A 14110-nucleotide genomic window follows, 5' to 3' on the forward strand; every position below is an offset into this window, starting at 1 on the left:
ACAGAGTGGTTTGCAAGAGACTTTAAAGTTCATCTTATTCCAAACCCCCTGCCACAGGGAGGGACACCTTCCACTAGACCAGGTTGCTCAGACCCTCATCCAACCCGGCCTTGAACATTTCCAGGGATGGCCCATCCACAGCTAAAGAAGGCACATCCATGTGTCTTCTAAAGATGCAGATCAGTCATAAATGATAATGACACTAAAATGAAAATGAATGCACATTTTCCTTTATTTTAAGGTTTCTGAATATTTTATATTATTTTTCAAAACTGAGTCTTGTTTCACAGTGACTTTTCAGACTGGATTAAAAGGAATATTCTGAAGAGTATTATTGCTGGGTAAATTGTACCTGGCAAGAAATTTTAACTAGAAAGACCTTAAAAATAAATTTCTATAAACTTTGCTGAAACTTCCACAGTGGTTCCTTCCTTCCTCAATCTATTTATTAAAAACATCAATGTTGTGTTTGAATCATTGAAGTAGATCAGAACAGGTAAATTCCCTGATCCATTTTCTTTTTCAGCTTTGTTCACACCACAGGATTGGCTTTTAAAATTATTTCTTCCATTTGCTGACAGAGAATGGTGCTGCAGCACAAATAGCTGTACAATAGATAGAGTGTGCAAATATTTGTAGAGCTATTTTTGTACAATTCTCCCAACCTCAAGGGGCGTGAACAGCAATTCTGAAAACCATACACTCAGGATTTATATTTATCATCAGTGTTAATGAAATAGGGTCAGAAGCAAACCCCTGAAAAACAGAACCTGTTAATTGTCCTGGCGAAAGACAAAAGGCAGCATGCAAGGCAGGGAGTTTGACTTGTCAGCTAATTTTTGCAGGTAATTTTTTTTGTTTTGCTCTTAATGCCTTAATTTTGTATTTATTTCTCCTCTAGATTTGGTTATTCGTGGAATATGCTGTAGGAGTTCTTTCATTAGGCTGTGTTACAAATGGGCATTCCCACTATGTTTTTTTTCTGTACTCTAAATACTTGAATTATCAAAAAACACAAATCCCTCTGAAATCTTCTTCTAATGGGTTTTTGTACAAGACTTTATAACATGAAGTGCTACATCAGCAATTCAGTCACCTGGTTCCAAATATGAACACATAAATATGGTACAAATGGCCACTACAGAAAATCTTCAGTAGCTAGATTAATGTGCAAATAAAGTAGCTGGACCCCAGAATCACGGGAAGGCTTACAGTGGCAGTGACCTCAGACTTCATGCCCAGCTACATGAAAAGCTAGACCAACATTCTCAGAGACTCATCCAGTGGAATTTTACCAAACCCCAAGGATGGGGCATCCACAGCTTCCACCACCACCTGTTTCTGGGCTGAACCACTCTTCCAGTGAAAGCTTCTTTTGCTTAAGTCTAATCAGAAGCCACAGACAAACTCTGCTGTTCAGTACATACTGTCACAACCCAGCCAAACAAAGATTTACCTGGGCAGCGGGGAGTTTTGTGGGCCACAGCAGTACCACTGATAGGACGGCCATTGGGAGTGACACACCAGCAGTATCCAGTGTAACTGTGGCACTGAACCTGTCAGAAACAACAAGAACTGTGTGCAGCTTGTCAGACATATGCCTGCTGTCCCACAGCCTTCATGGCACGCGAGTACAGAAACTTATCCACCAAACTGTATTGACAAAACGTAGAACAATAAACCACAATGGGCTCATCTCAGTCCTAGATATGATTTTTTTAGCATAAAGCATATTTCAAGCTAAGTGTGGTAGGTCCTTCAGAATCAAATGGAAAAGAAAACTATTGAAATATGTGGTTGTTTACACCGTGTCTTAGACGAGTGAGGTGCAGGTGTTATAAAAACCTCACAAGGAAGTTCCCCAAGGGACACATAAACCCTTTCTGAAATAAGCAATCCTGAGCTTTTTCCCACACAGAGAACATATTGTTCCACCCACTGAAGGAGCAGGACAGAGTGCTTCTGCCAGCATTATTCACATCCCAAGCTGTCAGAAAGGAAACTCTTGGAATTCCACTTAGAAATCAATTACATTATAGTTTCTAAGGGCCAATATCACTTGCCGCATCATGTTTAAAAAGACAAAAATTGTCTTCTGCACAATTCCATGACCAAAATGCAGTACAGAGGGGCCAGAAAGTGACCATCACTGGAATATACCCCTCAGGATAAGCTTGTAACTGTGTTCCTTCTGAATTCCGTGATCTAAGTAAATTGGTCTCAGACCATATGCTTGTGAAGAAATTCAGCAGAGAATAAAGAAGGATTCTGTATGATTCATGATTTAGCACTTAAGATATAGACTCCAGTTGCAAGATTTCTGGTTCAAATCAGGAACAGACCACAAATTCCAAGCATTTTACCATCTGATGAGCATTCAGGGGGCTACAAGAATGACTCAGCTGCCTCATCCTAGAGGAACAGGGAGTGTATTACACGAACAGTGGTAATGTTTGGCTCTTTTGCTGGCCAACTGTGAAAAAGAGAACAAGGACTCAACACATAACACAGATTTTCCTTCCATTTTTTTTATGTGTTGGCACAAATTACACTTCCCTTCATTACATTTGTCTCTTCCTCACCCTGTTCAAATACACATACTCTGACTTTCCAGTCATGCAAGACATGGAACAAAAAATTCTCAACCTGACTGTATGTGCCGTCATCGTTGCATTCTGGGATAAACACTTGCTGAAATTCTTTTCGAGCTTGCTCTTGAGTGTACTTCCTCTCAGCCACACATCTGGAAACATCTAGACAAAGGAAAAAGATAAGTCAGTTGGATGATGCAATACGAAGGAAAGATAGGTGATCACCTACATTATGAAAAAGACAACTCTGAGACTCGTGCAAAGAGAATCAGAATTTTAGTAAGTTAAAATGTGCAGTCAACTCACGTTACTCTTAGGGAAGAGAACCAATGCAGGACAATAATTTCTGGCAATAATCCATAGTTGGGAAATCAAATGGAGAGATGCCTGGACACACAACCTTTCTGTTCCAAATGCCACCAAGGAGCAGAAGTGCAAATAGGGCTTTTCCTCCCAATTTAATACAGCAATGGCTGCCACACTGCACCCCACAATATTTATTCAGAGCTGGTGGCAGTAACAGCTCTCTAATGCTCCAGGAAAGGCAAAGGAGGCAGCAGAAGCACAGCTGCTTTGTACTTCCTACTTACTGCAGTTAGGCAGCAGCTTCAGCTGTGACTACAGAGGTCCATACAAGGCTGGTAAAAAAAAAAATTATATATGTATACACTGTACAGTGCAGGGACTTACTGGGAAGGTGATTAAATAATAATTTTGGACATGAAAGATTTATATTATGCTAAAATTTAATGTGACAGCTTATGATTTAAGCATGGGACATCGAGTCTACCACATGGTCCCTTTCTGTCCACTTTGAGGATTCTTGCACCATCTCCTTCGTTACTTGGTCTCCATCCAAGAGATCCAGACCAAACAGCAAGCAGCCAGCTTTAATTCAGTGGAGTTTCTACTGTCTAATAAACCATGTTGTCTACTACATATACTTTGTTTCAGTTAGGCAGCCAAGAGCTTAAAAAAGACACACAACATAAGCTGTTGTAGCTTTTATACTCCAGATTTTACCATGTTGCTGATGCAGAATCAGAACTTCAGAATCTGCTTGAGGTAAGCAATTTCAGGAAAAATGAGAATACCAGGCGAGCTTAAGGTAGTATTAATGACTTCAAGATGTGACTGTAACATCTGAATTAGAATGATTTCAAACTTACAAGCAGAGAAATTTCCTGCTTCTGATCAGTGTTTGCTTTAAAGACTGTTTGACAGAAACGTCAAACATTAAATGGTTAATCCCATTTTAAAGCTAAAACTGTCCAGTGATTACCTGTGAGACAGGGGTATTGTGGTGATTCATTAATGCCTGTGCAGTTCTTCAAATGCATGGGGACAGCCTTTCTAGTCCCTGCAAGTTGCAAATTGAACAGAATCTGAACAGTGAGGCAACAGTACTTGACAGGGGTTTGCATTCCTAGGTGCACACAGGTGAGCCAGCAGAATTCTGAGTCCCTGAAGCACCCTCTCTGTGCCAGTATGATCCAGACACACATTCACACAACCAGCCTGGAAGCTTGGTGGAATGGCAGATGTTCCTTTTTACAGGGTAAATCCTTCACTTCTCACCTCCACTGAGCTTTGGACAATTCACCTGGCAACATGAGCATTAAAAAATCCCTTCAAGTCCTAGGCAACCTGGTGTGGAAGTGTAGCATAATGAGGACAGAAACTTGTCCTCAGTATCTGCATGGTGCAAACAAAACTGGGGCCCCTTAATTCTAATCTTCCCATTTCCCTCCTATAGTCTCTCCCGCACTAGTTCTGTGTGTTACTTTACTCTTCTCAAAGGAGCACTGTGAGAGTTCATGTTGCTAATATGCCCCAAATAGAAATTGTTTCACTCTGACAAACTACGTTTCAGTCTTGGTATCAACTGATTTATGCTACTTCAGGAGGGATACTCACTGAGCTGCAATGATATCTGAAAGGAACAGAGAAGTTCAAGCATCCAGATATGTGAGAGAGAAAAATAATAAGGAACTGAATTAATTTGTACTATGGCACTTTAATAGATTTTTTTCTACAAGGGAGAAGTATAGCCAATGTACTCTGCAGCTCAGGTAAATATCTGTTAATGTGTGCACTGCCAAAGGTTTTTTAGGGAAAGAAAAAAAAGAAACACTTTAAGCAAGCTTTGGTGTCGTAAGCATTCTTCTGAGCATGGTTTGGTTATACAGTACTTAATAACATGTGGTTTTAATGTAGCTAGTATTTTAACTGAAAATAAATCACTCCTTTGTTGGACCTCTGTCCTCGTTTTTCTAGAATGACATGTGGTTTAAATGTCTAAAAGGAAAAGTGATATAAATTCCATCACACAAGATCTCTGGTATAGTACCAGCAGGGTTGTAAATTATCTTCAATAGCTGAATTATCATGAAAATATGCCAAGAAGAAAGAGAAGTTCTCCAAAACTGTCCACCACTTGTTCCTAAACAGCCTGATGCTCTAAAGGCCTCCTATTCATGGATGACCTAAGAGGCTTTAAAATCAACAGTCACCAAATTTATTGGAATATAAAATTCACATTTGAAGTCTTGTTTTGTATTATATAACCATGGAAACATTTTAAACCTGTTGGGCATTACTGTGCTTCAGTATATGCAAAATAAAACCATGAGGAAAATCTCTTATCAAGTTCAGCAACTCTTATCAAGTTCTGAAGCTGTGTAAAGTCAAAATATTATTTCCAGTTCTGTTTTTTTATTTTCCTGAGATACTACTGCAGAAGAATAATTAAGTCACAGGGTTGAGGTCTAAACCTGATACAAGAAATGTAATTGGGTGATCAAGATAAAAAGAAGAAATATAAAAACATTCCTACTCAGAATATTAATGACCATTAAATTACTAATTCAGAGGAGATAAATTCCTTCCAAATAAAAAAGATCACTGAAGAGAAAATAAATTATAATATTTTCAATAAATTTGTAAGATTACACCATCTAGTCATTTGCCTCTATGCCCTGGTGATGCCTTCAAAATCTGTTGCATAACTTCTAGCAATTTTTCAAAAGAAAAAGATTCAAGACATTTAAGGACTATACATTTATGCAAAATAACAGATAAAAAAGGATGAAAAAAATTATTTCCTGACATGACTGGAAGAAAAGCTGAAAAATGAGCTTCACATCAAAATGCCATACAAGAGACAGTTGTAGGGAAACTTTGTAGCTCCTAACATGCGTCAACAAGTGATAGACATCCTAATCCATAGGGAGAACAACCTTCCGTGTGGCCATTGCTCATGACCATTCAGCGAAGGCAAATCTGGGATTCACTGTAAAAAGTCTCCTTTGACTGCATCCAGCCAATTCCTGTCTACAGGCCCCTCCATGCTCCTTGTAGCAGTGCAGGTAATGAAAATGCCTCACATGAATGACTCAAATTAACAGGATGAGTCTAGACTTACATGGTTTGTTGTTTTTTTTTAGAGTTTTATTTACATAAATGAATGAATGAATCAATAAATACATCTAAGAGGATGGGTACCAATAAAGTCTCTCACACACAGATTCAATTTTGCTATTTATCTAGGAAAGGAATCATTCAGATCAGCATGGACCCTGATTATTTTGAAACGAAGGCCAAGAATGAAAAGTGATAGGACTGACCTTTGTGCTGATTAATCAGCCCACAGCTTTTGACTTTTCAGCACTGCCCCTGACAAAAGCAGGCTAAACTCTTATGAGGCAAGTCCCTCTGGTAACAAACCTGAGAGCAGAGGGGATTCTGAGGCTGCAAGGTTTTGGAAGGATGACAAACACTGTAATTCTGCAAAGCTTTAAATTTTTTTTGATCTGTTTTTGTTTAAACTTTTGGAACTTTCTAGTGAAAAAATAAGGGGCTTGAAAATGTTATTGGCTTCTTACTGGAAATCCCACTATACTTTATTTCTCTTCCTAACTGAAGCATTAATAAGGAAGCCAGCAGGCTCAAGCTGGATTCTGGTATATGACCTGGTGAAAAGATCATAAGATTCTAAGACTTGTTAAAATCTAGCTGAAATGCAGCCTGATTTTCCTATAGTCACACAATGAGAAGAACTCATTTTGCAGATATGCCTTATGTCCAGCTGTAATTTGAAATTGTGTCAATGACTAACTCAGTGAGACTTTATCCTCTCAACACCAGGTAAATGGGTTTTTACATCCCACAACCTCGTGGGGAATTGAAAAAAAAATCTCCTGGTATAGAAACTGAGCATGAAGATGCATGAGTTTACCTTAAATCAGCTCACTGGGACTCTGTTAGCTGTCAAACTGGATTGGTATAAGGCTCACTGCATTTTAGCACAGTATGTTGGCCAATGTGTTGATCGTCCCTCTGTGACTTAGCACCAGGACTGCAAAAGCAACCAGAGGCTTAATAAAACAAACACATCTTGAGGGTACAACAGAAGACAAAAATGAGTGTATGGGAGTGGACAGAAATCCACAGAACTTAAGAGTGTACAGAGTTGTAGCTATTTGGGCAGGTCTTTCTGAATTGCCCTGGTGACAATTCTGGCTTCCAGGGGAGACCTGTGACCAGAAAGCACAAGAAAAATAAGAAGTCATCTTAATTCTGATCTAAGTTTCTCTGTGCAACAGGGAAAACTTTCACCCTTGAAGTGAAGTGGTACCACTACATTGCTGCAGGATCTTCCTGAGATAGCACTGAAGTCAACAGGATATTCTGGAAATAGAGTTAACCTCACAAACAGCACCAGCCTGACTTGGAACTAATCTCATTTCATGCTTTATTTCCAACAGTACAGCTCTGAAAACACTGAGCTTCAGGGAAAAAAACATGCACCAACTTCAACTCTGCTGGCTAATCCTTGAATAATGTATCAAACAGAGGGAAATTTACTACTGCAGAGTAGAAGTCTATCATAATAACAATGACACAAACTCATCAGGGGTGTAAACACTATCTCTAAGGTGACATTCAATACAATCGATTTACAGGAATTTCGGAGCTCTACATGGAGTTCTAACCCAGATTCTCCCATGGAAAAGTAAGCAGCTTGCCAAAAGTATAGATAAATCTCTTGCAAGGGTTTCAGTTTAGTTCATCTGGCATTTCTTGGTTTGCTATGTATCACAGTAAGAATAAAAATATCTTTCTCAGCCCCAATACATGGAGCAAACTTTGCTTGCTTTGCAAGAGATTATTGTGCTTGACACAACCTTGTTATATATTTATGCAAAAAAATACACTTCATCCTTTACTTAGTTGTTTTATTATAGATGGAATATTCTATTGAACATATCAGAAACATATACTACTTTGTAAAAAGTATATATAAAGTGGTTACCTTAACAATTTGAAGGTTTCCTTAAGAGCTTCCCAAAGTCAGCTGTTCTTACACCAAAGAGAAAGCTTTTCTAAAATGGCACAAATGTAAATAAGCAGACCTAGTGTAGACACACATAATCCAAAGACCTTTCACTGTTTCCTTTTGCACCTCTGTTTTGCCAGAATACCTGTCTCTGCTTGTCCTTAAACTTAGAAACATGCAGTGCAACAAGCTATTTCAAGTTAGCTGTTCACCTGAGCACTTTACTGATTTGCCCTAACAATAAACCAGAATTTACTTCTGCTTCTGTGCTTCCTTCCCACTGCTATACCCTTTTGCTAACTAGTAGTGATATGATAAAAGTCAGTCTTAATTTGCAGTTAATTTAGCACAAAAATTTTATTCAGAGCACAAGACACCACTTGGTTGATATGGAATAAACCACTCATGAAAATTTCCCGTTATATTTGACCTAGGTCAGTGTATATTGTAAAGAACTGATGGTGTCTAACAGTAAAGCAGATAAAAAGCTGTAGCCTCCAGTGATAAGAAACATGTAGCAAACTATACACGCTGAAAGTATCAGTTTTAAAAACGCAGAGCTATTAGCCTCTTGGGTTGGAAAGGATGACAGCACAGACATTTAGCCTGACACAGCCATAAAATAACGACTTGCTGCTTCGTGACAAAAGCTGGCCAATTCTTTCACTATTTATTTTTATAGCTGCTTTCTGGATTCAAACAAAACAGCAGAGCAATCTTAGCTCAAACTCTCCTCCATTGGCATCTAACAGACAGAGCCAGGCAGTGTGGCGTTTCTTTGTTGTTTTCTTTTTGTTTTTGCTTTTTTTCCCCACACCACCTCCGCGCCTCCCCCCCCTCCTCATTTTGCAACCACACAGCAATTTAGCTATCTAAGCTCTAAGATAAAATAAGGAATGCTGTGCTGCATTCCCTCTTGGCACACTATTTCAGTTTGCTAACAGTCGCATTTGGAGAGATACAGTCTGATTAGAACTGAACCAAATACTTCAAGAAAAACTAAAGCAACAGCTTTCTGATGCTTTAGATGCCAAAGGCTACACTAGGCTTTCTGAGAAAAGCTGAGACTTGAATAGTTTGGAGAAGTCTAGTTTGCTAATTCTTGCACAGAAAATCTGAGGAGGTTTACAACTGTTTGTGGTTCCTAGTCTTCAGGGTAGTATCATTGCTTCAGTACTCTCCACTTCCTTTAATTTTTAGATGAGGTCTGAATCTCAAACTGAAAATACAATAGCAGAAATGAAAATTCCACATAAAATCCTCAAAATGAATACTTTCAAGTCAAATTGCTGTAGTACATATTTGACTTTGTGAAGACCCATTTTTTGTGCATAAGAATGCCTTTACATGCTTTATTTCTCTGCAGTCTGGCTTCAGCAAATTCTGCTTGGAGAAATATTATCAATGAAAATTGATAACTCTTAAAAGAGAGAAACTCCACCTCCAGAAAACTGTGGATACTATCCCGGTGTTACTTGTCTTGTGCTCTAAGTACATTTAAAAGAGCAAAGAATATTCCACAAAAATATTCCAAACACACTGAAAACTTTATTCATTTCCATTAAAGACTTACTGGAAAGTATAATCAGAAGCCATCTCCACTTGCTTTAAGAGATAACATAAATAGCAACTTCTATATGTAGATACCTTTTTCACCAAGATGTTCAGTATCTTTTGTTTCTCAACACTTTTACTAAGGTAACATCTTGACACATTATATAAATGAAGACTCAAAATCAAAATTAGTTTGGGGCTGACAAGTGTTTGTATCAGGATTGCCAGCATCACAGTCTGGAAACTTCCAGTCATCCTACAGATTAAACACAGTGTCTACAGTGAAAAAAATATGTCTGAAAAAAGAGGAGACAGTTCCTAGCTGAAAATATTTTAAAAAATAATCTGCCATATAATCAATCTTCCTCCTGTAAGGTTTATTTTCAAAAATCCCAAAGTTAGTATCACTTCTCAATATATTCTTTTTTAATGTATTTTTCAAAATAATGAAAAACCCCGCATCATTCTTATTTCTTTTTCCTCATAAAAGATGAGAAGAAAAAAGAAAAGGGAGAGCTGAGGACATACGAAAACTGTCCTGTTTTCAGCGTACAGACTGTGCAAGGTCTCACTCTGTTCAGGTTTATTTTTAAGACTGACACCTCAGTCCAGTCCCACTTTCACTCCTTTCAGCTAGAAAAAGGACCATACCTCCTCCGTGCCTTTTCCTCTCTCCACACGAGACATCCTGGGAGCGTGTCCCAGTGCCCCAACACGCCCCACAGGGCTGCCCTCCAGCAGCAGGTGCACTGCCCAGCCAAGGGCCCTGCCCACACCGAGCCAGGCACGGCGAGCACACGTCAGGCTCGCGCCCGCCGGGTCACGGGCACACCTCAGCTGCATGGCAGCCTCCATGGGAACGCTGCAGAAGGAGTGCACGCACAAACCACGAGCAGCGTTCATAGCACACTGCTTCAGCTAATGGGCAAGAGTAATGCTTCTCCAAATTATGCTGGGACTCATTAATTATGGGACCAAGATTAACTTGTGGTCTCAAAACGACTACTGCCCAGCAACGCCTTCATTCTCTTCACAAAGGGAAAATCCTATTAAATGCATGTTTATCCAAAAGCAAAAATTTCAAGTTATTTAAGCATGCTTTTAATCCATTCATTAACTTATTGTTGTAATAATTTAAATGAGTGAAACTTTTCAAATTTCCTGAAAGCCTTAAATTACACAAACAAATGCTGAGCATTTTTTTCTTTAAGAAAAGCAAATCATAAAATACCTGTTTTATGAGAAATTTCACTCATACTTTGATGTGCTTTGGTTCTTTATGTGACTTGTGAGAATGAAGATATTACCTTTTGTTATATCTATGATAGCTCATAAAAGAACAGCATTTTTAAACATTGAAGCTCTTTAAGATACCATAATTATTAAGCTAAATATGATCTACCTAGAGTTTCCAATGGAGAAAGGGAATCAACATAGCCACAGAGTAACAATGACACTACTCTGTGTGACAGCTCTCCTTGGTGTACTCACAAAGCAGTAAGTCACTGTTGGGGCCACCTCTGCAAATACTGAATACATACTCAGTGTTAGACAGATTAAATTCCAAACCCTTCAGAAATTAAATGCCACTGTGTAAAGCTCTGACATTGTCATTTTTAATAAGGACCATTCAGAGATTTGTGCGAGTCTGACGGCACAGGTACAACTGACACTGAAGAAGACTTCAAGCATCATCATCTTGTTATCCAGAAGTCCCTCATACCTTTTCTGTGTAGCCTCCCATGGGCAGCTCCACACTGCTCTGGCTCTTTCTTTTCTTCTTCTCTCTTCCTTCTGCAGTTCCAGCTCACTCCTTCCTGCCCCTAGCATGGCCACCTAACCCTGTCTGTCCCTCATACGATGTCTTACCCTTTCTGTCTCTCACACAACCTCCAGTCCCTTGCTTATAAACCCAGCTTGCTGTTACATAACAATAGTGAAGTAAGAAAACGTGATGTGTGCTGGCAGTGGGGATTTTATAGCAATTGACAATTTGTATCAAAACTCCAGCCATTAGAGAAGACTTATTTTTAGTGAAGTGCTGGTAGAAAAGCCACAAAATCCAAGTAGCTCAGCTGGGATATTTTAAGAACTCTGTATTAGGGTAGAGGTATGCTGGCAAGATGGTACATATGAATTTGTTTCTTCGTTGATCATGATGCCAGAATACCAAATACTATTACTGAACCACTTGCTTAATACATTCAGAATATTAGTCTCCAGGGCCCCAATTATGGGCCAGGTACATGCACTTAAAAACAAACTGAGAAATGAAATGAGTATTCTTAATGTTATTTAAGAAACAAAAAGAGAAATAGGAAAAAAAAAGAAAGTAAAAAGGAAAGCTGAACAGCCTTAAACCGGTAAAAAGGCACTTCTGTGCATGCTGCCTCCTGGGAACAGTCCTTGGCCTGTATTTTCCCTGAGCCACATAGATACAGTCCTCAGGAGAGCACAGCTGGCCAGAGTCCAAAGTGCAACAGGGAGCATTTACCACCTTACCTGTCTGGTGCTCATAGTGTCTCCTTGCATTGCTTAATTAAATTGTGCAGGCATAGCATCCGTGTCTTTCTGAGCAGTTTAAAAGCAATTATGTGACTTTTCCACTTCTTGTAAGTTTTGTTCCTTTGGCTATGCTGGGCCACATTTACTGTGAAGCACTTGTGTGTGCATGTGGTTGATTCCCATCACAGGTGATATTTTAACAGTCCTAACTGAAACAACACGAGTAGTATTTCTCAGCTGTCAACACACGTTTTTTTACTAGATCCGTAATCTCGTTGCACAGTAAATGTCTGTGTCAAGCAAGTGGCAAGTCTCCAGAACTTCAGAATGAAGATTTTGTTTGGAAAAGTATCCAAAAATGTGGATGTTCATCTACAGTGTGCACAGATTATCTGGGATCTTAGAAACTCCAAAAGTAGGCTGGAAATTTTATAAGATTTTAGCTTCTTATAGCTTTTCCAAGTTTAGCAATGGATTCCAGCAAAGGCTGGAAGTGGACTTAAAATAAATAGTTATAAAATTAATGTCATCAGAAAAAAAAAGCCAACAGAACAGTCTATTTTGATGCTTGTTTTGTTAAAGGTGGGTTGTCTTTCAAAAATGAGCAGAAGGTTCAGGGTTCATTCATTTTCAGGTTTGTTTAAACTATTTTGATCTCTGCTGCAGTCATCAAGAACTAGAACAGAAGTACAAGGGAAAAAACTGTTCAAATGCAGCCATTTTACCATGATCTTTAAGATCTAGGATCTAAAATCGGTTTCCTTTGCAATGTTAAAGAATTGCCTGGGCTGAGCACTCTTGCTGTGAATGAAACTTGAATTAGAAAGGAAACAAGCACACACAGAGCAAACTATCTCTTAGTACTGTTTAGTATTTAAGTGTTCAAAATCAAATAGAAGAGAAAAATGTTGAGAACAGGTGAGGAAGAGAAAAAAGAGTCAATATAAATTTGCATTTCTCAAGAAAAAAAGAAACAGAGAAAGGAGACAGTCTGGTAGTCATTCAAAATTTCTTCTGGATGTAAAAAGAAATCACAGTTCTGAATATCTAAACAGGAAATGTGGATTCAAAATTATTCCAAAAGGCTGTCAACACAAACTGTCAAGGTCTTTAAATTTTTACTGAATAGACTGAATCAAACAAAAGCTAGTCATCATTTAATTAATTAAAACAGTACCTGGAAATATTTCGTTTTCAGAGAAGAATTTTGTGAGGTGAATAATTTTTTTTTTCAGAAGACAGGAGGAGACAGACTTAAGATTGCCTTTTTTGCTCAGTGGTGGATGGTTATCACTGCACAGATTTAAAGTTGCAAAGTCTATACCAGGAATCACCTCTTCCTTCAGAACATCCACATGAAAATATGTGGATTTTTTTTCACGTAGAATGAAAGTAAATTCTGAAACCTTTAAAGTTGTTCTCCATTGAAACTTCACTTTTTGGTTTGCCTTACTGAAACAACCCTCTGCTTTTTGATTAAGCATCACCTTCAACAACAAATTTCACCATGCAAAAGCAACTGGCTTAAAAGGTCTTAATTACAGGACTTCCTAGGCTCTTTCAGAATGCTTGATATGACTATCAGAAGTCGCCCTAGCAATGCTAAAACTGAAACTGCAGCTAGGCTGATGAATCATCTTTTTATTTTTTAAAACTTGTTTTTACGGTTTGAAATATTTCTGCTATTTCCAGCCATAAGTAGGAATAAATACACTGGTCACTTCAAAATTTAAGATTGCTTTACTGAATAAGAAATACTACAAAAATGTAAAATTAAAAGAGCACTGGTCTCTTGCTGATACTGACCAAGTGCATTATCAGCAAATGTCCAATCAAAGGAAAAAAACATTTGATTGAAGACAATATTATGTGTACCTGCTATCAGCAGTATTTAAGATGCCTAAGGTGTTTAATTTCAATTCTACAGTTCTACTCTATGCATTAATAAATAAACAGCAAATGAGCACTTCTCCAAATTGCAGCTATTGACTGCAGAAAAAATTGACAGCATCAATGAAGAAACCTTCAGTAGAGCAATTCCAGTCTTAATGAAGAAAATTTCTTACAGATGACTTTTTCAATATGGTATAAAAAACAATAAAGAAAACCACTCAAAACTAAT

The 14110-nt window shown here is 38.3% G+C and overlaps 1 protein-coding gene across 4 annotated transcripts in view; it reads right to left on the reverse strand.

The window, feature by feature from the left end:
• SMOC2 (SPARC related modular calcium binding 2) overlaps positions 1-14110 on the reverse strand; it is a 139287-nt gene that overhangs the window by 79998 nt on the left and 45179 nt on the right. For all 4 annotated transcript variants that reach the window (XM_063390566.1, XM_063390565.1, XM_063390568.1 and 1 more), the window contains exons 3-4: positions 2647-2753; positions 1457-1556 (exon numbers count right to left, since the gene is read on the reverse strand). In XM_063390566.1, coding sequence (XP_063246636.1) covers positions 1457-1556; positions 2647-2753 — 207 coding nt within the window. The remainder of the gene's footprint in view (positions 1-1456; positions 1557-2646; positions 2754-14110) is intronic.

The sequence above is a fragment of the Prinia subflava genome, chromosome 2 (assembly GCF_021018805.1).
Source record: "Prinia subflava isolate CZ2003 ecotype Zambia chromosome 2, Cam_Psub_1.2, whole genome shotgun sequence".
NCBI classification, from domain to species: domain Eukaryota; kingdom Metazoa; phylum Chordata; class Aves; order Passeriformes; family Cisticolidae; genus Prinia; species Prinia subflava.